This window comes from Trichosurus vulpecula, chromosome 2 (assembly GCF_011100635.1).
Source record: "Trichosurus vulpecula isolate mTriVul1 chromosome 2, mTriVul1.pri, whole genome shotgun sequence".
Lineage (NCBI taxonomy): Eukaryota > Metazoa > Chordata > Mammalia > Diprotodontia > Phalangeridae > Trichosurus > Trichosurus vulpecula.
In genome coordinates, this window is record NC_050574.1 from 376123852 (window position 1) to 376149595 (window position 25744).

At 36.8% G+C, this 25744-nt stretch overlaps 1 protein-coding gene across 4 annotated transcripts in view; it reads right to left on the bottom strand.

The window, feature by feature from the left end:
- Positions 1-25744, bottom strand: part of GABPA (GA binding protein transcription factor subunit alpha) — a 74547-nt gene that overhangs the window by 18954 nt on the left and 29849 nt on the right. For all 4 annotated transcript variants that reach the window (XM_036747928.1, XM_036747927.1, XM_036747929.1 and 1 more), the window contains exons 4-5: positions 14755-14839; positions 9104-9349 (exon numbers count right to left, since the gene is read on the bottom strand). In XM_036747928.1, coding sequence (XP_036603823.1) covers positions 9104-9349; positions 14755-14839 — 331 coding nt within the window. The remainder of the gene's footprint in view (positions 1-9103; positions 9350-14754; positions 14840-25744) is intronic.

Sequence of the window (25744 nt, forward strand, 5' to 3'; positions counted from 1 at the left end):
TTTGCTATACCTTATTCATATTGGACAACATATGCTATTTCTTGCGGTTAAAACTTATCAACATGAAAAATAACCAGTAATAAAGTCAACAAAGATAAAAAAAAACCTCAACTCCCAAAACCATGTAATAGTGGATAAAATGCTGGATATAGCTATCATCCAGGGAAGCAACTCTTGTGGAGAAGGGGCCAGTCATCACCAACTGTTAATCAATTTCTACATATAAGAGGGGAAGAGGAAGAGAAGGGAATAAGCATTTATTTAGTGCCTCCTATGGGTCAGGCACTGTGCTAAGTGCTTTTTACAGATATTCCATTTGATCCTCATAACAACCTTGAGAAGTAGGTGCTATTATTAATCTCATTTTTCAACTGAGAAAACTGAGACAAAGAGAAGTTAAATAATTTCCTCAGGGTCATATAGCTACAAATTCTCTTTGAGGCTGGATTCGAACTCAGGTTATCTGACTTCCAGGCCCAGAAATCTATCCCCTGTATCACCAGGTATCTTAGGAAAGCGAGGCCAGATAAAGCAAGAAAGCGGCCCGAGGAAGAGACCATATGCATCAGGCCAAGTAAAATGATCACCAGTATCTTGACTACCATATCCCCACAGACTCTGAGGGAGACTGCCCAAGGGCCTTGAAAAATAAAAATGCAGCGTCCAGCCATCATCCTGGGAGGCAACACTTGTGGATATGTAGCCTGGGATCTGCTTCAGCAGAAACTGTAGCCACAGCTACTTAAGAATTATAAAAGAAAATTCTCAGTACTATCAAGTGGCTCAAAAATCAGAATTTGATGACTGTACCAATGGAAATAACATGAAAGAAGAGGCAATAACATTGACTTTGATACTACATGCTAAGGACAACATGGAACATTCTACCTGACTAGCAGCTGAAACCTTCCATATGTGTTGTCTCTACCCCATTAGGATGTAGCTACTTGAGAGAAGGGACATTTATTTTTCTATTTGTATCTCTAGCACTTAAATTAGCTTTGTACAATAAGCACTTAATAAATGATTTATTGGGAATCAGGAAGATGAAAGTATAAACACTGCTTCTGAGCCTGTTTCTCATCTATAAAATGGGGAAAATATCTGTAATGGATACCTCAGAGTTGCTCTGATGCTTAAATAGTTCAGGTAAAGTGCTCTAAAATATTGTTAATAATTTTTGACTGAAATAAATTAGACTGTAATGCTATAAGTCAAATACATTTTTGGGCTACATTTTTTTCCTCAGCTAGTTTTGCACCCTGCCCTCTCTCCTACCATGCTTCCCAACTATAATGTCTAATGGTTTCATTTAGTGTTATCAGTCATTTTAAAAGCTGATCACAGTGAAGAGTAGACATTAATTATCCAAGTTTTAGAAGTCCACTTATCTTCTTCAGGGCAATATGATGCTATCTGATGCAGAAAAAGAGATAATTTACTAAGCAGATTTTCAGATTTACTTCTATTAAAATGTGAATAGCTGAGATAAAACTGAGATCCAGGCCTGTTAAGAGACCATGAGGACTTCCTCCACCCCACTATGCTCCAGAGGACAGAAGCTGTAGCTGCAGAGCAGAATCAAGGTCCAGGTCTAGCACAGGGCCAATGCCTGGGTTCCTGGGTCAGGGCTTCTGGCCTCAGGAGCCAAGTGATACCAAGGCTAAGTGGGGCTGGCTAGGAGTGTAGGCATTAGTAGACAAGAGGACTTGTGGGCTGAGCTGGTCCTAGGCTCTTTGGACCACTGGAGGGTGGGGGAACACTCCTCCCCCCCCACAAGCTCCACCTCCTCATCCTCCTCTTGCTTCCAATTAGCCACCGAAAATTAGAAAATAAATAAAATATCCAAACAACAAACACCCCTTGGGGACTGTGAACTCTACCAATCATTTGCCAGGCCTGTTTTGATTTTACTTTCCCCCACCTTTCCAATCTCAACCCAATAATCAGCCATTTCAATTCTCCTTTGTTTGCCACCTCTTGTCAAACCTCAGCCCAGCCTGGGATTACTCCCACCATATGCTATGTCTACTCCTACTCATAACCTGCCAACCCAGCTGAAGGGAAGTCTCACTAAAGTGCTGCCTGTATACCTTGTGAATGCATGTTACCTAATCTCAAGTTGGTCCTCACTGAAGCAAGCTAGAACTGTTATTCTTTCCTAATTGGTAGCCTATTTCATTTCCCACAGAAGATATGCCAAAACTTTTCTTCTCCCTTTAAGACTCACACATCTCCCTTTATCCCCCTCTTCCCTCTTCAGCTTAGGAGTTCATCTTTCATTTTACTGAGAAAATTGAGGCCATTCAATACAAGCTCCCTCTTTTATCATTCTCTGTCTCAAAAACCCCCCTTTTCCCTAGTCTCTGACAGAGAAGTAGCCCCTCTTGCCAAGGCTTCCAGATCAAGTAAATGAGTTCAGGAATTTATGAATAAATACTTTAGAATAAATACTTCAGAATAAAGAAAAATCATCTAGCACTGGACCCTGTGGGATTTGAGGAGAACATGGAACCACAATACACTGTTCTGGGTGGTTTAAAAGGGAAATGAGAATTATGAGAGCAAAACTTGTGTCCTGAATAACAAAAATAATAAGCAGAATAGAAAAACTGTAATCTGTAATGGCAAGTCTCACCAAAGAAACAAAAGAGAGAACAATAAATTGGGAATGCAAATATGAAGAAGTGAAGGAAAACCTAGAAGACAAACAAAAAACAAAGTAACATTAAAAGAAAATATTTTCACTATTTAAGTAAAACATATGGATCTCAAAGATGAGACAACTTAAGGATCGTAGATCTCTGAGAAGAACTCGACAGGTCAAAAAAGTTACACAATAATGAAGAGAATGACCCAGAACTTCTGAATATAAAAAATGAAATTCCAATTGAATGAATTCATAGATTTGTAATACCAGTTAAGGTGGGTGTCTTTGATTGAGTCTTACTAGATGCTAAACCCCAGGCCCAAACCCCTATCTACTAGGTGCTAAGCCTATGTGGGCGTGAAGCCCTCAGGGTCCTAAGGGGAGTGGCTAAGACCAGAGCCAATAGTAGGAGCCTAAGTTCCAGTTGCTCAGATGACATTTGATGATGGCTAAAGAGTGTATTAAAAGAGAGAACAGAGCTATTTGCAGGGGTTCTCACTCTTGAAGGTGTGTTGATGTGGAGACTCTGGGCAGCTGTAGTTAAGAGCCCTCCAGCTTGTAAACGTGGACGTTTGGACTTTGTTAAACCCTGGTAACTACGCACTGAGATCTGAATCAGACAAGGTCTGTCTGTTGATGTTTGTAATTTGTTTGTATTTGCTCTGAAGTTCAGGGTGCTGGCTTTTTCCCCTTAACTAAGTGAATGATATTTGTATGCTGGATTAAAGTAAGATTGTTAACCCCTTAACGTTGCTTTCCTTAGTAAAGAAGATCAAAAGAACCTGTGTTTGCAGTCTTCTGTGTGCTGGTTGTTGGTGTGTCTTACACCCCTTCAGCAGCCCCTAGCAGATTGCTGCAACAAGATTACCTCCAGAAAAAAAGACCCAAAACTGAAAACTCCAAGACACGACAGGTTAAATTTAAATTTAACCCAAAATAGGGTAAATCAATTCAGAAACAAGTTCTGCAAGCCACCAGAAGAAAGACCTTCAAATACAAAGGAAAGAATATTTGAATAATGCCAAATTACTTTGTACCCACTAGAAAAAGGAGGGATGGAATACTGTGTTCCAAAGAACTCTGGGACTCAGGATGGAGCCCAGAGTAACCTATCCCAAAAATACAGGTTAATTTATACAGGACAAAAGATGGACATTCAACAAGAATTTGAAGCATTTTTAGAAAGAAAAAGAATTGAAGAAATTATTTGCTTCTTGAACACTCCAAATAACAGAAATGTAGGAGTAATGAATAACTGCACAGAGCAACAGACTAACAACAGAAAGCGCAGTAAGAGATATCCTTCTAAACATATACCAAGAGATGGAAGGGAGGACAGAAATTTGGCAGAGGAAACAGTGAGGAGGCAGACATACGGTAGTATAGACAGAAAGCGAGGACACTCTGCCTACTAGTGACTGCTTCTTTTGTGGGGGGAGTAGAACAGAGGAACAGGGAGAAGTCAATGAACAGGTGTCAAATCAAGGCCTAGAAATAAAGGAAAGGTGACCTCGAAGTCTTAGAAAGAGTGGGGGTGGGGTAGGGTGGACAGCAACACTGAAAAAGGGAGGAAAGAAAAGAAGCTTTACTTTGGAGATGGGAGGGGGTTCCACTGATGAACCCTCTTATAGGTGATGGGAGGCCCAGGGGCTTTGGTGAGTGAAGTCTACTAACCCAGGGAGGAGAGAAGTTGGAACCCTGGTGGTGGTGGTGGGGGGGGGAGGGCGCGGGGGGGATGTGTCAAGCGGCACCTAGAGGAGTAGGAGAGCACAGACAAAAGGAGGAGATTTCCAGGCAAACATAGAATAAAAAAGTCAACAACAGAGGGTATAGATGGGGTGGGGGGTGAGGAACAACAATAGTGCCCTAATCATGGGCCAGTACTCTCTCTGACACCTGCAACAATTGGCACTATTCTGAGAACGATGTACAATGGAAAAGTGGAATAAATGGGGTAAGCCCTACAAGTCAGTGGCAGAAAGCACCTAGACAGCAGAGTCTAGAATGCATAACTTGGAAGCTTTGATTGTATGAAGAATGCAGAGAAAAGAGAGACTGAATAATTATAGAAGTCAAAAATAGGAGAATGAAGGTCTAGAATGAACAGAAAGGGAAGACTGATAATAAAGAGAGTGAGAAGAATCCTTTTTGGAAAGGGGTACAAAAATGAATTTTTTAAAAAAAGGCAAAAAACCTCTAATAAATAGGTTTAGATTAAGGGGAGGAGAAGTGGGAATCTACTTTACTGAGAGGAAAAAAGAGGGAGAAGCAATATATAACCAGATAAAAGCAGAAGCAAGAAACTAGTAAACAAAACCCTTAAGATAAAAGAGTAACAAATGAGAAGAGAGCCAGTGGGAATAGAGTCATCTTAAAAAAAGATTAAACTAACTGAAAGAATATAATCTTATGTTTACAACAGTAAAGGGGGAAAATCATTACTTGAAAAAGAACACCAATTTTAGATAGGTGGAGGAAAATATAAATCTAACTTTTACCACTTTAAATGTGAATTGACTAAACAATTTGATAAAGCACAAAAGAGCAAAAGACTGGATAAGAAAACAAAACACTACAATCTGCTTCTTGCAAGAAACATTTAAAAAAAAACCCAAAGACATACACAAAATAAAACTAGAAGGATGGAAAACTAGTAGGAGTTGTGTCATCATGCTATCAGACCAATCAAAAACAAACATTCAAAAACCAAAATGAGATAAACATGGAAACTATTATTATACTGAAAGGAATCACAGATAACAAACCACCAGCAAAATAAAATTATACACCCAAAATGTCTTAGCAACCAAATTCATAAAGAAAACATTGTCTGAGCTTCAAGAAGACAAACACAGTAACAAAATAATGAAAGAGAAATGTCTCTCAGTCCTGGTTAAGTGTAAAAGAAATATAAATAAAAGGGAAAATAGAGAACTGAACAAATTTCTGTGGAAATTGGACTTAAAAGACTCATGGCTTATAATCAAATAGGATTTAAACCAGGGATGCAAGGATGGTTTAACTTTAGAAAAATAATTACCACAATTAAACAATCACCACAATATTAAAAACCAAAACTATGTGTTCATCTCAAAAGATGCAGAAAAACCTTTGACAAAGTATAGCACTCTCTTGTTCTAAAAACTCTACAAAGTGTAGGTATAGAGAGACCTTTTTTTAATATCATAAAAAGCATCTACCTAAAACCAAAAGGAAGCATCTTGTGCAGTTTGGATACACTAGAACATCTTTCAATAAATACAGGAGTCAAGTAAGGATGCCCACTCTCTCTACTATTATTTGATATAGTCCTGGAAATGTTAGTAATGGCAATAAGACAAGTGAAAAGAATTAAAGGCATAAAGAGAGGTAAAGGAGAGATGGAACTTGTTTGCTGATAATACGATAATTTAACTTGGAAAACCCCTGGGAATCAGCAAAGACACTAATTGAGACAATAGCTTTGGCAAAGTTGCAGATTACAAAATGCAACTCAAAAAGAAACATCATTTCTATATAATAACACAAAACACACGAAAAATGAAGTATAGGTAGAAAAACTGGGACACTAATGCATTGTTGGTAGAACTGTAAACCGATTCAACTATTTTGAACAGCAATCTGGAATTATTCCCAAAGAGTTATGAAACTCTGTATCCCCTTTGACCCAGCAATATCATTACTAGATCTGTTTCCCAAGGTGATCAGGAAAAAAGGAAAAGAACGTATATGTTCTAAAATATTTACAGTAGCTCTCTTTGTGATAGCAAAGAACTGGATACTGAGGGGATGCCTTATCAACTGAGAAATGGCTAAACATTTGTGTTATATGATTGTGATGGAACACTACTGTACTGTAAGAAATAATGGGCAGGTTGATTTTAGGAAAACATGGAAAACTTTGAATGAAATAATGAAGAGTGAAATGAACAGAATCAAGAGAGTGTTATATATAGTAACAGTGATATTGTACGCATAGTAAAGCTTCACATATGTATTTGAGTAAAATGGTGACCTACTCTAACGTGGGGTGGGGAGGGCAAGAAGGAGACAGTTTGGAATTTAAAATGTAAGAAAAAAAATTTAAATTAAACTTTAAAAAAATGAACAGCATTTCTATATACCAAAACACACAAAAAAAGCAATAATAAGGAAGCCCCATTCCAAATAACTACAAAATGCATAGAATATCTGGGGATCAATGTCCCAAAGCACACAAAAGACTTGTTTAGATTCAATTACACAGTGCTCCTTAAAGAAATAAAGAACTTAAAAAGTAGAGGAAATATTTAGCACTCATGGCTAAGCCCTATCAATATAATAAAAATCACAATACTACCAAAATTAATTAACACATATAATGCTATAGCTATCAAATTACAAGGGGATACTTTATGGAGCTTGATAAAAATAATATCAAATTTTATTTGGAAAAACAAAAGATCTAGAATATCAAGGGAAATGATGAAAAGAAAGATTAAGGGAGAATAGCACTTCCGGACCTCAAACTATATCAGAAAGTAATAGTCATCAAAATCATCTGGTAATTATTAAAGAATAGAAGATCAATGGGACAGATCAGACAAAAAAGATTCAGAAACAAGAGAATTCAATAATGCAGTATTTGGTAAAGCGCAAAACGCATGTTACTTAGGGAAAAATTTCCCTATTTGATAAAAAATTCTGGGAAAACTAGCAAACAACTGGCAGAAATATTCCAATACATAAAAGGACAAAGGATATGAACAAATAGTCTTCAAAAGAAGAAATGCAAAGTATTCACAACCACATGAAAAAGTGCCCCAAATCCCTAATAATAAGAGAAATGAAAATTCAAACAATCCTGACTTTTCACATCACATCCTGCAAACTGGCACAAAAAAGGCACAATCAAGGTTAGAAGGGTTGCAGGAAGACAGGCACACTAACACATTTTTGATGGAGCCTTGGAATGGTACAATCATTTTGGAAAGCAATTTGGAATTATGCAAATAAAGTGACTAAAATGTCTATACCATCTAAACCAAAGATTCTACTACCAGGTTTATACTCCAAGGAAGCCACAGATAATTAAAAAAAAAAAGTCCCCAGATTCTCCAAAATATTCACAGCAGCATTTTTTGTGATGGGTAGGAATGGGAAACAAAGTAGATGTCCATTGATTAGGGAATGGTGAAACATATTGTGGTACATGAATATAATGGAATATTACTGTTCCGTAAGAAATGATGTGTGTGATGAATATGGAGAAACACAGAAAGTTCTATATGAATTGATGCAGAATAAAGGAAAAGAGCCAAGAAAACAATATACATAGTAATTAAAATAATGTAAATGGAAAAAAATAACATAAAAAAATAAAAATAAACGAAACAAAATTATAAAGATCAAGGAGAATTTGAATGAAGAGATATGAGTAAACACCCCCAACCTACCTACCTCTTCATGGAAGTGGGAGGCCCACATGCATTACACATGTTTTCTGACTTTTTCAGTATGTTTTTATGCTGACTTTTTCCCCCGCTCTAGAAAAATATTATCTGTCATATGGCATTCACTCTCCAGGAAGGGGAAGGGGAGAGATACATGGGATACTACGGTGATGTAATTAACAAAAAATATTAATAAACAGAAAATATCAATAAAAACTTATTTAAAATAATAATTTTAAAAATTGGTCCTTATAATGAATTTCATGGGGGTGTGGGTGGGGGAGAGGAAATGGGAACAAAAGATGACTATCTTCTCCAATCAGGGATGGTGTTTCCCAAGCTTATTTCCCAACCCAAGAGAAGAAAGTCAGAACCTAGGTTGAGAGGACAGGCACGTATCCAGAGAGAGGATATATTGGCCTCAAAAGCGATGAGTGATCATGCCTGGGTGTAGGAACAGGCTCCTGGATCCACTCCAGCATCCTGTAACACATTACTGTTTGCTTTGTGAACTGATATTTCTAGAAGTGAGACACAGCAGAAGGCCTCATTCAAGACAAATAAATACAAAAGTAAAAAATGGAAAGCAATGAGGTTTATAATTTATGTTAAAAGAAATGGGATTAGAGGAGGCAGATGAAATTTGGTAATCTATCAAGAAAAAAAGAGAATAAATAAGGAAAATCTAACAGTATAACGCATGAAAAGGAGAACAGAATTCAGAATAGACTAGAACTAGATAGGAATAAGGAAGAATAAAAAAAAATGTTAACTGCTTTGAAAAGAGCATAGGGTTTGACAAAATATCAAATCTTCCTAAAACCACTAGAGTAAATAGTTAATATCTAGCTTAACATAGTTATGTACCTACATGCTACTTTTTAAAATTAAAAAGTGTATCTCTGAATACAACTCTAACACAAATATATCCACCTTTTTGGTCCCTTTTAAACAAATACATACTTTCCAGATAAAACTTTTAAAAATAGTTCATCAGTATGTCTTAATATATATGTTTTACCATAGGGTATTCCAAGGCGTTCTTGCTCTTTCCTATAACCCTCAAGTGCAGCAGCCCATCTTGTCACTTGTTCGGAGGTTTCATCTGAAATTGTTGCAATATGCTTAGTGCCATCAAGGGTTATTACTTGAGCTTCCTCCACAAGATGTGCTTCAGCTTCAGCATGGTGGGCATCTGGGTCAATAACAACTTCAACAGTTTCAGCAGGTTTAACAATTTCAAGGATATTTAACTTGGGTTCTATCCCTAAAAAAAAGAATGGAAAAACATTTTTAACTTGACAGAAAGCAGTAAGTTATTAAAATAATAGTCAATTTATTTCAATTCTTACAAATGTCATACCGCAAATTGCTATTGTAATGTTTTGTAGTAATATATGCAAATTACTTTTGGCACATAACAGTTATTAACAATAATTATGTTTGTTTTAAACCAGACCTGTGATTTCAAGGGTATAGGTAGTTCTAAATTGTTTCTTCCAAGACAAAGAAGTACCTGCTCTGCAATTTGTACTTTCATAGAGCTGCCTAAGGTACTGAGAGGTTAAGTGGCTTGCCAACGTTCAACCAGTCAGTATCCAGGGGTATGCTGGCATATTTAACAACTGGTTCTCCAAAAAGACCTAAAATACTTTTAAGTTTATACTCTGCATTATTAACACATTCTTCATTACACTAACATTTTCTCTATCACTTTTTAAAGTCTAGAGAATCAATAAAACAATAATCAAGCCCTGATTTATAATTTTTGCCAATTTTCAAAATGTAAATGCTTAGCAATCAGCTCTCCAAAACTAAAATGATTTGGTTCTAGCAAAACCCTGGTCACAACCCAAGCTTCCCTGACTCAAAGGCTAATTCTCTATCCACAATTATATCATGCTTCTTGCCCTTGTAATATGAAATGGTAATGATTCACATACAACACTCCTTAACACATTTAAATTTTCATATCAACGAACAATCTTAGCACTTCTGAGACCATAGTGCAAACAAACATATACATTCAAAAAGTTGTAGTTTTAAAAAATATTTCATTATTGAAATTATCTTGGACGCTGCCCCTATTTAGAATAGTCAGTCACCTAGAAGGACTCTGAGGTTACATTCTGGTGATGTAAAAGGAAAAAAAAAAAGATTGGGAACACAGTTTGTTGCCTAAGGAAAGCAGGCTTGATTAGAACACCCAAATCCAAGTTGACAGACATAATAAAGACCCAGTAAGTGCCAAGCATTGTGAAAGGGGCTGAGGATACAAATAAAGGCAACTAATAGTCATTACTTACAAGAAAGTGACAGTGTAATAAGGAGAAAACACATATAACGCTATGTACAAACCAGGTACTGACAGAATACATTGGAGATATACACAGATTGAAGATCACAGATCATAACATGCTAAGAATAGAAAGACTGGGAAAGGCTTCTGGAAGATAAGATTTTAGTGGGGACATGAAGGAAGCCAGGAGGCAGAGATAAGGAAGAGGAGTAGTCCTTCTTCATTGTCACTGTGGGGCAACTAGTGAAATTGCACAGAGTTGGGTGATGTAAAAAATAGCAAGGAGGCCAGTATCACTGGATGACACAGTGGATGGGAGGGAGGAGGAAGGTGAAGACTGTAAAAGTAGAAAGGAGTCAGGTTATAAAAAGGTATATAAGCTAAAGAGGATTTTTTATTTGATCCTGGATATAAAAGTGAACCACTGGAGCTGACTAGCAAGGTAACATGGTCATAACTGTGCTTCAATCAATAATGATTTAGAGCATTTCTAAATTGTTTTGATTTATTCCTTGGAAAACTGCCTATTCATATCCCTTGAACACCCATGCTTTAAGAAGTTCACTCTGACAACTGAGTGATGGATGGAGTGGAGTGGGAAGAGATTTGAGGAAGTGAGACCAGCCAGATGGTTATTGCAAATAGCCCAGGCATGAGATGATGAGGACCTAAACCTGGATATTGGCATTGTCAGAGGAGAGACAGGGACATATACAGGATGTTGCAAAGTTAAAATCAGGACTTGACAAGATTGGATATGGAGGTAAGAGAGAAGAGTGGAGGATGACACCTAGTTAGGGAGCCCATGTAACTAGGAGGATGGTGGTACCCTCCACAGAGATAGGGAAGTTAAGAAGCGAGGAAAGTTTTAAGAAAAAGATGAGTTTAGCAAAGAATTGGAATTCAAGGGGATGCCCATCAATTGGGGAATGGCTGAACAAGTTGTGGTGTATGAAGGTAATGGAATACTATTGTGCTATAAGAAATGGGGATGATACAGACTTCATAATAACATGGAAAAACCTACACGATATAATGCTGAGAGAGCAGAGCAGAACCAGGAGGACATTATACACAACCACAGATATATGGATTCTGTGATGACTAACCCTGACAGATTTTGCTCTTCTCAGTAACACAAGGTGCAAAGACAACTCCAAAGGACTCATGATGGAGAATGCTATCTACATCCAGAGAAAGAACTATAGAGTCTGAATGCAGATTGAGGCACACTTTATGCTTGCCTTTTTTTTCCCCCTCTTTTGTTTTTGGGGTTTTTTTTGGTTCTGTTTCTTCTTTCTCATGATATGATTCATTCCATTGGTCATAATTCTTCTTTACAACTTGACTATTGCGTAAGTAAGTTCAATGCAAAATTATATATAGAAGATATATTGGATTCCATGCCATCTTGGGGAGGGAAGGGGGGAGGGGGGAAAGAAAATCTGGAACTCAAAATTATGTAGAACCAAGTGTTGTAAACTAAAAATAAAAAATCCCCCCCCCCAAAAAAAAGAAAAAGAAAAAGATGAGTTCAGTCTGGGGCATGATGATTTTAAGATGTTTATAGGGCATCCAGTTTTGAAATGTCTATAAGGTAGTTTGATAGTAGGACTGGAGCTCAAGAGAAGTTAGGGCTGGATAAATAGATCTGAGAATCATCTACATAGAGATGATAATTAAACCCATGGCAGCTGCTGAGATAATTACGTAAATTAGTATAGAGCAGTGATCCAGGGACCACTAGGGATCCCTGAGATCCTTTTAGGAGGTACTTCATGGTAAAATTTATTTCTAGGATACTAAAATGTTTTAACTTCTAATATGGTAAAAATCAACAGCTAAAATCCATATAAACAAAAGCTCCTTTGACTTGACTAATTTTTTTAAGGTAATTGCACAGGTGTCTGGACCCCTAAAAGTTTTAGTATAGAGGCAATAGAGAAGGACCAGGGAGAGCCTTTAGGGGCCACCTATGGTTAGTAGATATGACTTAGATGAAGATTAAGCAAAGGAAACTGAGAAGCAACAGACAGGTAGGAAGAAAAGCAGGAGAGAAAAAGGTAGGAAAGAGCACTGAAGAACAGAGGGTGATAGTCTCAAAGACCGCAGAGAAGTCAAGGATAAGGATTAAGAAAAGGCTATTATTACATTTGGTAATTAAGTGATTATTTGTAAGTCTGGAGAGATAATTTCAGTTGAATGATGAGGTTGGGAGTCAAGCTAAAGAGCAAGCTGGTAAAGCTAAGAAGACAGGGAGAGGAAAGAAAGTGGAGGCACAGACTGTAGATGGTCTTAAGGAGTTCATCCATGAAAGAGGGAAGAGACATAGGACAACAGCTGGCAGGGATGGACAGAGCGAGTGGGGGTTTTTGAGGATGGGGGAGACATTGCTCCAAAGCAGAAGTGGAGGCCTGGGCAGTTAGGAAGTAGCAACTACATGATACTCTAAATAAGGGCATATGTGTGCATGCACATACATACTTTGTTTCTAGTATGTTTTTTGGTACCATAAGAAGTACTATTTATATTTTGGTATTATCAGTGGCCTGTCTTTGTCCTGGTCAAAATAGCATGAACAGTTTAGTAATTATTTCCCAGAATAGCTGGACCAATTCACAGCTCCACCAACAGTGTCTTCTAGAGGTTCTTTAAAATCTTTTATCATCTTTTCTAATTTCATGGGTGTGGAGATAAAACCTTAAATGTTGTTTAAATTGATATTTGTTATTCTTAATGATTTGATCATCATGTTATTAGTAGTTTGTGAGCCTTTTGAAAACTATCTACGTGTATTCTTGATCCTCCATGCCCCAGCAGCCTTTTCACCCTAGAAAACCTCTCTACCTCTTGTGGTCCCATCCTCAGCTGAAAGCAGCTAGTGGAGCAGTGGATAGAGTCCTGGACCTAGAGTGAGGAAGTCTTGAGTTCAAATCCAGCCTCAGACTCTTATTAGAAGTGTGACCTGGGCAAGTCATTTAACCTCTGCTTGAAAGTTCCTAAAAATTATAGTGCATCATTTAGCAGCTTTTCCTAATCTGTTATCTGTTGGTAGTTTTCAATCAAAATATAATATAGCAAACTTTTTGGTAAGAAAAACAAACTCACGTTGAATTAATAATGAAAATCAGTCTTGAAAGTAGTTAAAACTTTGCTGCCCAATTAATTCTTTAAAATTCATTTACGTAACTTATAAAGACCCCAAGTCTGTTTCTCAGCAATACCTAAGATAAAGAGATTTGAGATAGCAATATTTTAAAGTTATGATTTCCTAGAACATATTCAAATCCCATTAAATCAAGACTTCAATGGTTCTTAGTCTTCTGATAGAATTACTGAGCATCTCTATTTTCCAGAAAATTGTCAAGCAAGACAGAAATAATGACCAATTGTTTGATATTCATTAACCAAGTCTCAGTTTGTGACATATTTTTGAATTCTGTTCAATTATCTAAAATAATAACTAGATTACCGAAAGTAATTTAGATTAAGAACACTCATACCTTACTTAGCCAGTCAATATGCAGTCATTCAATAAAAATTATTAAGTATACACCACATGTTAGGCACTGATAAGCATTGGGGATATTTAAAAAGGCAAAAGATGGTCCCTGCTCCCAAGGAGCTTGCAGTCCAATGGCAAAGACAACATGAAAGCAACTATGCACAGTCAAGCAATATACAGGATAAATTTGGAATAATCAACAGAGGGAGGGGACTTGAATTAAGGTAGATAAGGAAAGCTGCCTGTAAAAGGGATTTTAGTTGGGACTTGAACGAAATTAGAGAGATAACGAGGCAGAAATGAGGAGGAAAAGGATTCTAGGTATAGGGGACATCCAGTGAAAATGACCAGAATTGAGAGATGGACTTCCTCATTTGAGGAACACTAAGGAGGCCAGCATCACTGGATGGAAGAGTATGTGACAGGGGAGAGAAGTGTAAGGTATAAAAGACTTGAAAAGGTAGGGAGCAGGCAGGTCAGGAAGGGCTTTGAACACCAACCAGAATTTTATAGTTAAACTTAGAGGTGAAAGGGAGTTTTGGAGTTTATTGAGAAGAGGAGTGACATGGCCAGATCTGCACTTTAGGAACACCATTGATTTATTACCTAAAAATGAATCCACCCAAGAGTTTTTTAAAGTTTCCTTGACATATGCAAAATTCAGTTAAGTATAAATTATTAAAACTAAATCATAAGCTCATATTCTATGAAAACACTAAGTACTTTTGGTGACAACTTCTAATTTGTAAAACAATTACTAAATAGTCAAGTTATACAGTTTAAACCATATTTAATAATTAGGACTATGCCTGACACATAATAGTTGCTTAATAAATTTGTTTAGTTGAAAATAATTTAGAATACTAACCTTGATAAGAGATGACTTGTACACTAAGTTGAACAGTTCCATCAGTCTTTACTCCTTGATCAAATAAACTTCGGTCTGGATCCAGCTTGATATAAATATAAAATAATAAAATGTTACGATTTTTTTGATCTTTAAAATAAATCAGTTTGCTATAAAGAAACATGAACACAACCACCATGAGTAACTGAGGCATTTAATACATCAAAATTATGGCTTAAAGATTACCTAGTTAAATGTGACAACATTCAATTTTTATGCAAAACTAAAACTATTTCAACTGCTTGAAGTAAATATTAAGATTAAAGGATCATCAATTCGGAGCTGTAAGGGATTTCAGAGAAGCCCAGAGAGGCACTAAGTAGTGGATCTAGAATTCAAACTCAGTTTCTGTAACTCCAAATCCATGCTCTTTCCACTGTACCAGGCTGCAAGATCACGCTCTCCCTGTCTACTGCTTTCTTATCTGCTGCCTATGAGCAACCAAGTCTCTTCTATCCTTAAAAAATCCTCACTAGAATCTCCAGTTACCTTTCTTTATCTGTCTTCCTTCTCATAGTCAGTCTGCTATAAAAAGATGTCTACACACATTGCTTCTACTTTCTTTCCTCTCACTCTTCCACCATGCGCAGTCTAGGTCAGGGGTGGGGAATCTGCAGCCTTGAGGTCATAAATCCTCAATTTGTTCAGTAAAACTTGGATTCAGTCAAAGGGCTGCACTTGAGGTCCACATGTGACCTCCAGGCCACAGGTTTCCCACCCCTCATCAAGGTTCTAACTTCATCACTCAATCAAAACTCCTCTCTCCAAATTTAGTCTCTGAAATGCCAAATTTAATAGCTTCTATTCAATTCTCATTCTTTTTTTAATCTTTTCTGTGTCATCTAAAATTCCTTATTTTCCTCTCTGCCATAATACCTTATTCTTCTATTCCCTTTATAATTCTCTCCCTAGGTGACCTAATCAGATCTCATGAGTTTAATTATCATCCCTAGGTAGATAATTTGCATGAGTATACATTCAACCCTAAACTCTCTCCCTAGTTTCAGTACCACATCAAGAACTGGGTCGACATATGTACAAGGATATTTCTAGCGGCTGTTTTTATGGTAGCCAAGAATTGGAAATTAAAGGGATGCCCATCAATTGGGGAATGGCTGAACAAGCTGTGGTATATGAATGTAATGGAATACTATTGTGCCATAAGAAACGGGGATGATACGGACTTCATAACAACCTGGAAAAACCTACACGACATAATGCTGAGTGAGCGGAGCAGAGCCAGGAGAACACTGTACACAACCACAGATATATGGACTCTGTGAGGACCAACCCTGACAGACTTCGCTCCTCTCAGTAACACAAGGTGCAGGCACAACTCCAAAGGACTCACGATGGAGAATGCTATCTACATCCAGAGAAAGAACTATGAAGTTTGAATGCAGATTGAGGCACACTTCATGCTCGCCTTTTTCTCTTCTCTTTTGTTTTTGGGTTTTTTTTTTTTTGGTTCTGTTTCTTCTTTCTCATTATTCATTCCATTGGTCGTAATTCTCCTCCGCAACTTGACTAGTGTATAAATTAATTCAATGCGAAGTCATTCATGGTAGTTACATGAGATTCCATGCCGTCTTGGGGAGGGAGGGGGGAGGGAGGGGAGAAAATCTGGAACTCAAAATTATGTAGAACCGTCTGTTGTAAACTAAAAATAAATTTAAAAAAATAGCAAAAAAAAAAAAAAAGAACTGGGTCGAATCTAATGGAGTTCAGAGAACCTCAAAGTTGGAAGGGACCAAACAGGCGCCCTAGTTCATGTCAAACCTGAATATGAATCTCCTCTATAACACACTCAATACCCAGATTTATCACAGTGAAAGGTGAATATTGTACTGTTTCTTCTTTAGAGTCTCAGCTCAGGTGTTAATTCATCTACAAGGCCTTCCCCAATTCTCCCAACTGTCAGGACTCTCTTCTGCCTCAGGATACCTTGTATTTACTCACCTACATAATGTATCCTCCCAAGAGGACATAAGCTATTTGAGAATTCGGACTCTTTCATTTTTCAAATGTATCCCAATGCCTAACACAGTGCCTTGCACAAAGTATGCATTTGTAATAAAGGTCTGTTGAACTGAATTTTGTGTTATTTGCTGAAGCAAAATAAATTTTGCCATGGATAAGAAAAGAGGGAAAGAAGGAAAAGAAAGGTAGCCTCCCTGAAAGCAGGCAGGTCAGATATTTTAGTTCCATCTCTTCTGGTTATATAAAAAATGGAATCTCAGTCTGGCATTGTACTCCTGTCACTAGTATGGGCAAAGGGTTTCTTGGTGTCTAGGAATCATCAGGTGGCATGCATTTGAAGTTACACAGCATCAATATCGGTGCTTCTGAATTCTCAAAAACCTGGGCAAGGTACTGTCTTTGGGGCAAATGGGCTACAGAAGTACACCTGCATTCCATAGAGAACACATCTGGAAATATAAATTTCCAAAGGCATTGTGCACTTGAGTCCAAGTACATGTACTAAATAGGGGCATGCAATAAAGGAACAAGGCAGAACAAAATACTAGTTTTATGCTAATTTTTCTAGAATCAGGCTCAGTTTTTGTGTTTAAGTTGGCAGGACTTATTCTCAAGAGAAATAGACCTATCTGATTGTATTAGGCTGGGTATAAACAGATAACTTGCAAACAGGCTAGCAATTATTTTAGTTACTTTAATTGCTAGACCAAAATTTGATCTGGCATAAGCAGATTTTTTTGTTGTTTTTTGATACTTTTGGTTTTTTACACCATCACTTTCAAATATCTGCTCCTCCCTCACCATAAACCTACACCAGTAACAAGGGAAAATGGCAAAGCAAAACTAATTGACACAGAGATCACTTCTGGCAACATTTGCAACATTCTGTACCTGTCATAGTACATTGCTATTTAAAGTAAAGAAACAAATTTCAGCACCTGTCCCACTGGCTAACTTGTTCCCCAAACTTGGTACTCTATTTCCTCCCTTTGTGACTTTTTATCAGCTACCTAGTCCCTGTTGAGAACACATTCACTTCTGCTTCTTAGAATCCCAGGCCCCTTTTAAGGATCGACTCAGGTGCCACCTCCTACCGGGAAAGCTTTTCTGCTCTCCCTAACTGTAAATTAATCTCAATTAATAATGTATATGCTTACTGGTTTATATGTTGTATTCTGCTTGGATGTGCCTCTCCCTCTCTCTACAAGTAAGTTTCTTGTGGACAGGGACTGTTTTTGTTTTGTCTTTGTGTCCCTAGCGCTTATCATAATGCCTGGCACATAGTGAGTACTTAATAAGTATTTGTTATATTGGAATAAAACTAAAATTAGCCACTTACAGAAAAAGTAATTTAATTCTGAACTCTGCATGTGCCATCTTATTCTTGGAACTTAATTATGTTGCTTATGCTCAGGGGTTTTGTGCAAATTTCAAGATGAAATATATCAGAGGTATTCTGAATTACATGAGCATCCATGTCGATAATGTCAGATTTTAATAGAGAAGCATAGAAACAGCATTCTATGTAAAGGAAGCAACCTTGAATATTTGTGTAATTCAAGCTTTTCTTTTTATAGAGATAAGGAAATTGAAGTGAAGTCCAGAGAAGTACTGCATAGCCCAAGATCACAGTTAAATGAAAGATCACAGTCAGTTAAATGAAGTTAGTTAGAAACCAGGTTCTCTTACTTCTAGTTCAAGGATTTCTCACTGTCACACACCTCATATTTCTAGCTGATATGCCCCCAATTTCCCAGTAATAAAGTGGCATTTGGATTATTTCTTTTTCTGTGGGGGGAGGAGGGCATTTTACCATTTTAAAGAATAAAAACAAGGTTCAGTATTAGATGGACACTTTTTTTACACCTTCTAGATTTTATTACCAGAAGACCTTCTTTGCTCAAGTATTTCAAGACAATAGTCCTTATTTATTATTTAAATCTCTTTAAAACTAGAAAAGGGATATTTAAAAAGAAAATCTCGAGACAGCCTTTGAAGTTACATTTATAGATATCAAAGAACACAGATATTTTATGTTCCTCTTTTTAAAAAAATCTGATGAAATAAAAAAAAAAACCTTACTAAAATGGGAAAGTTTATCTGTTGGAAGACATTCCTCAGATAAGAAAATCTAGCTACTTGTAGGAATTACACTAAGAGATCTTTTATAAGTTATTGACCAACAATTGCTTTTTCCACTAATAAATTTTGTTTTAACTTCTATCAGTGAGTATAAAGATTAAAATACATGAATAGGAACACAAAAGCATGTACATGTTGGGAAATCTAAAATAGCACAAAAAGATCATAAAGGATTCCACATGTAACCTTAGTTTCTGTTATTTAATGACTGCTAAGGAAATGAAAGCTATGTGCATTAACTTTATTTAATAAGGTAAAAACAAAAAAGTATTAAGTATTTGACATGAGTTTTATTGCTGTGAAATATACGCCTGAATCTATTTATATCATTGTAGTGTGCATGGTTTTTTGGGGTTTTTTTTGGTTCTCCTTTCTTAACTCACCATCACTTTTATGTCTTCCTATAACTTGATTAAATGTTATGGAAAAAATTTAGATATGGCATAAACTGCAATAAAGTTGGATATATTCAGAACTAACAGAATGGCTCATTCCAAAGAGCAGCGATAAAAGGATCAAAGACAACTGGGCTGGGGATGGCAGTGTACACTAGTAATCCCTGATACCTAGGAGACTGAGGTTTAGGTCCGAGCTGCATTAGTCTAAACAATGGAGTGTCCACACTAAAGTTGGCGCTAATAATGGGGGACCCCTGAGAGCAGAAGGGCTGCCAGGTTTCCTGAGGAGAGCTGAACTGTCCCAGGTCAGAAACAGAGTACGTAAAAGTTCTTATGCAGATCAGTAGTAAGAGCAGGACTATGAAAAGCTGCTGCACCTGGGCCAGAAAACGAGACTCAGTCTCAAAAACCAAATCAAACAAAATAAAGTCATTTGGGTAGGAGGTTTCTAGTGTAGTATCCTAGAATGCTTGCTTAGTCTAATGCTGTCAACTTTTTGTTTTATGGATATTTATCAGATTTGTAGGAGACACAGAGCTGAAAAGGCTAAATTTGATAAAGTCAGAATTCAAAAAGATAGAGGTAGAACTTGATTTAATAGCATTAAATTTAACAGGGATAAAAAAAAAATCTGGTGTTTTTTTAGGTTAAGAGGATCAACTTCAAAAGCATACAGATGGGGGGAAAGAAGGAGGGAAGGAGAATGGCCATACAGTAGTTTGTCTGAAAAGAGCTGGTGGTTTTAATGGACCAAAAGCACAATACAGTATAAAAACCAAAAAAGCAAATTAAAATTTAAGATGCATTAAAAGAGTATCCAAAAAGGAGGAAATGAGATCCCACAGCACTCTTCTTTGGTCAGACCACATTTAAAGTACTGGATTCAGTTCTTGGTATCATATTTTAAGATAAGCATTAACAACCTGGAGAGGGTTCAGAGTAGGGAGGTTAAAGACCTTGAATCCATGGAAAGTAAGGACTGGTTAAAGGAACAATGGTTAACCTTAAGGACTTAGTGGGAATAAGATGATTGTCTTCAAGTATCTAAAGAACTGTGCTAAGTAAGGATTGTTTGTTCTATTTGTCCTAAGAGGAAAGAACTCAGAGGCAATGGTAGAAATTGTAAAGAGGAAAATTTAGCCTTGATGTAAGGAAAACCAAAGGAGGTTACAATTAAATGGCAAGAAGTCTTATTCCTGAAGAGGTTTGGAGTCAAAGAAGGAATATGATTCCATTACCCATGGCAATTAATAATATTTGGGGAAAAAAAGGGAACATATTCACTAGTATCTGTACCTGGAATAGATTAAGACAAGATACACGAACTGTACCAGGGTTTGAAAAAGTCAGGGCAATTTCGGGAAATTACAAAACTCTTTTATGGACCTCAGGCTTCCACAAAAAGCGAGAATGTCACAATCTTCCTTGGTATATGCCAGGGTTGGGGAACCTACAGCCTCAAAGCCATATGTGGTCTTCTAGGACCTCAAATGCAGCCCTTGGACTGAATCCAAACTTCATAGAACAAATGCCTTAATAAAAGGATTTCTTCTGTAAAACTGTGGACCTAAAAGGCCACATATGGCCTTGAGGCCGCAAGTTCCCCACCCCTGGTGTATACTGTATTCCTGACCCAATCCCAGACTGTTGAACATCAGTGATGTTTTATGCTTAGATCACTGATCATTTAAAATTTGTGATATATGATATAACATGCAAGTCTATGCTCAGATTTTTCTATGAAACTGCCATTGTTTTCTCAAAAGATTTAGGTAAAGAACCTCCCAGTGATTATATTCTTGGATTTACTGAACATTAGATTATTACTGTATGCACGTGGTTCTCTTATGAATGTACTATCATGCCCAGCCAGATAATTTTGGTAAATTACTGAATTATAATCCAATTTTTGATCTACTATTCAAACCAAACCAGTATTTCCCTTGGTATTTCTTACCTTTGATTCTTGTGTTTGAGTATTGTTATTTTGTTTAGTTCTATGACTGTACTGTGAGTATATCAATAGATATACTAATGTAGTATTATCATCTTCACTAGCATAACCCAACCAAGAAAACTGAACACCTCTCCAATTACTTAGTTTGTTTCCATAACACTTGTTTAGTATTCATAAAAGTCCCACATGAGTTTCATTTGACTAGCTCCTAAATATTTAATAAGTTGTCATTATTTTAAATGGCATGTATGGCTATTTATTGCCTGCTATCAATTTCTTTGGTTTTTATGATACACAGTAAAGCTGAATGTTTTTGTAGACTTATTTTTCTAAAACTATCTGTCACTAATTTTTTGTGGTTGACTTTTTTGGATTTTCTAGCAAACAATCATTTTGTCCACAAAGATATTTTAGTCTCGGCTTCTTGAACTTCCGAGGGACATAATGGCCCCTCCCCACCCAGAGAATTCCTCGGGGGGAAAGAAAACGCTGGAATAGAGGAAACAGAAGTGGGGCTTCAGTGGCCAAGTAGTGGGAGTACCTGAGTCCCAGAGGGGCAGAGCCAGCAGGGGTCAACAACAGGAGCCCAGAAGTACTCTTGTTCCCCCAGGGGAAGTGCCAAACACCCAGCTCAAACAACAAAGAGCTGAGACCATTGCTGAAGAGCAACAGTGCTGGAGAACAGTCCCGGGGAAGAGGAGATTTGGGGCAGCCAGACACCCTCCCCCACACCTCAGGAAACTGAAGGCTATAATTCACAAAGCCAACAACGAAACTCACAATCCCCAGAATAAGAAAGCTGGGATAGAGAGCCCTGAGCCCCAAAAGCAGAACTTTATTGTAAAGCCAGGAAAAGGCTAACCAACATGAAGAACACAAAAAAATCGAGGACCATTGATTCTTTTTATGGAGACAGGCATGATCAAAATACCAATTTGGAAGAGGATAACAATGACACTATACCCACATCCGATACCTCAAAAGGTAGTGTGAACTGGTCTCAAGCCCAAAAAGCATTACTGGAAGAGCTAAAGGAGGATTTTAAAAACCAAATTAGGGAAGTAAAAGAAAAAATGGAAAAAATGGAAAAAAAATCCACTGACGAAATCAAGTCCCTAAAGAATAAGATTGGCGAAATGGCTACAGAGATTCAGAATCCAAATAGAGAAAATGACACCCTGAGAGGTAAAATCAACCAATTGGAAAAGGAGACTCAAAAGCAAAATGAAGACAGTAACTCATTAAAAATTAGAGTTGAGCAAATGGAAGCTAATGACTCTATGAGGCATCAAGAAGTAGTAAAACAAAATGTAAAGAATGAAAAAATAGAAAAAAAAAGTGAAATACCTGATTGGGAAAACAACTGACCTGGAAAACAGATCCAGGAGAGATAATTTAAGAGTTATTGGTCTACCCGAAATCCACAATGAAAAAAAGATCCTTGACAGCATCTTTGAAGAAATTATCAAAGACAACTGCCCAGAGGTCCTAGAACCAGAGGGCAAAATAGTCATTGAAAGAATTCACCGATCACCCCTTGAAAGACATCCCAAACTGAAAACTCCAAGAAATATTATAGCCAAATTTCAGAATTACAAAATCAAGGAGAAAATACTGCAAGCAGCCAAAAAGAAACAATTCAAATATCGTGGAACTATAGTCAGGATCACGCAGGATCTTTCAGCTTCCACTTTAAAAGACAGGAGAAACTGGAATATGATATTCCGAAGGGCAAAGGAGCTGGGACTACAACCAAGGATCAACTACCCAGGAAAATTAAGCATAATTTTTCAGGGAAGGAGATGGACATTCAACAAAATAAGGGAATTCCAGACCTTCCTGATGAAAAGGCCAGAACTCAATGGAAAATTTGATTTCCAAATACAAAACTCAACAGAGACACAAAAAGGTAAACAGAGGGAAAAACCCCCACAAACCTTATTAATCAATAAGGGCAAATTATTTGCATCTTTATATAGAATTACATCATCTTATGTATGTTTTATATGCATACATATATATGTCAATCTTGAGAATAGTACAGCTATTATGACAATTGAAAGGGATACACATAGACTGTGAATGTCTGTATAAAATAACTGATATAAGGATAAAAAACATAATTAAGAGATGTAAAGGGAGGGCTTTGAGAGAAGAGGTAAGGAGGTAGTAGAAAAGGATAAGTTACACCAAATGAAAAGGCACAGAAACACATTTTAGTAGAGGGAAAGAAGGGAGGGAAAAGAGCAGTATTTGAGCTTTACTGTCATTTGATCTGGTTCAAGAAGGGAATAACATACCCTGATAAGTATAGAAATCTAACTTGTCCTACAGGAAGTAGGAGGGGAAAGGGGCAAAAAAGGGAGGGGGGTGGTCAGAAGGGAGGGGAGAAGTAGCAAGTGGGAAACTGTAAGACAAGGGAGGGGAATAAAGAAGGAGGGTAAACTGAGGAAGGCGGCAGTCAAAAGCAAAACTTTGTTGAGGAGTGGAAGGGGAAAGGGAGAAATAAAAGCATAAACAGGGGGAAATAGGATGGAGAAAAAGACACAGATAGAAATCATAACTGTGAATGTGAATGGGATGAACTCTCCCATAAAACGGAAGCAGATAGCAGAATGGATTAAAAACCACAATCCTACAATATGCTGTTTACAAGAAACACATTTGAAACGGGGATACACACAGGGTAAAGGTAAAAGGCTGGAGTAAAATATATTGTGCCTCAGCTAAAGTAAAAAAAGCAGGTGTAGCAATCCTAATCTCAGACAAAGCAAAAGTAAAGATAGGTTTAATTAAAAGAGACAAGGAAGGACACTACATCCTGCTAAAATGCACCATAAACAATGAAGCAATATCATTGTTTAACATTTATGCACCAAGTGGTATGGCATGCAAATTCTTAGAGGAGAGGTTAAGTGAGTTACAGGAAGAAATAGACAGTAAAACTATAATATTGGGAGACCTCAACCTTCCCCTTTCTGAACTTGATAAATCTAACCTCAAAATAAATAAGAAAGAAGTTAAGGAAGTAAACAGAATTTTAGAAAAGGCAGATATGATAGACCTCTGGAGAAAACCAAATGGGGATAAAAATGAATATACTTTCTTCTCAGCAGTACATGGCACATACTCGAAAACTGACCATGTACTACGGCATAAAAACCTCACAATCCAGTGCAGAAAGGCAGAAGTAGTCAAAGCATACTTTTCAGATCATGATGCAATAAAAATTATTTGTAACAAAGAACCATGGAAAAATAAGCTAAAAATTAATTGGAAACTAAATAATCTTATTCTAAAGAATGAGTGGGCTAAAGAACAAATCAGAGAAACAATTAATAACTTCATTCAAGAAAATAACAATAATGAGCTACATACCAAAACTTATGGGATGCAGCAAAAGCAGTTCTTAGGGGAAGTTTTATATCTCTAAATGCTTACATGAATAAAATAGGGAAAAAGGAGATGATTTGGGCATACAACTGAAAAAGCTAGAAAAAGAACAAATTGAAAATCCCCAATTAAATACCAAATTAGAAATACTGAAAATCAAAGGAGATTAATAAAATTGAAATCAAGAAAACTATTGAATTAATAAATAAAACAAAGAGCTGGTTTTATGAAAAAAACAATAGAATTGATAAACCTTTGGTCAATTTGATTAAAAGAAGAAAATCAAATTACCTGTATCAAAAATGAAAAGGGTGAGTTCACCTCTAATGAAGAGGAAATCAAAACAATAATTAGGAATTATTTTGCCCAATTATGTGCCCATAAATTTGACAACCTTAGAGATATGGATGAATATCTACAAAAACATAAAACTGCCCAGGTTAACAGAAAAGGAAGTAAAATTTCTAAATAACCCCATCTCAGAAAAAGAAATTGAGCAAGCCATCAATGAACTCCCAGACGGTTTTACACGTGAATTCTATCAAACATTTAAAGAACAATTAATGCCTATACTTTGTAGACTATTTGTGAAAATAGGTGAAGAAGGAGTCCTACCAAATTCATTTTATGACACAAATATGGTACTAATACCCAAACCAGGTAGAGTAAAAACAGAGAAAGAAAATTATAGACCAATTTCCCTAATGAATATTGATGCAAAAATTTTAAATAAAATATTAGCAAAAAGACTGCAGCAACTTATCACCAGAATAATACACTACGACCAGGTAGGAGTTCTTCCAGGAATGCAAGGCTAGTTCAATATTAGGAAAAAGATTAGCATAATTGACCATATCAACAAAACTAGCAGAAAACATATGATCATTTCAATAGATGCAGAAAAAGCCTCTGACAAAATACAACACCCATTCCTATTAAAAACACTAGAAAGCATAAGAATAAATGGAGCCTTCCTTAAAATTATAAATAGCATCTATCTAAAACCATCAACAAGCATTATTTGTAATGGGGATAAGCTAGATGCATTCCCAATAAGATCAGGGGGAAACAAGGATGTCCA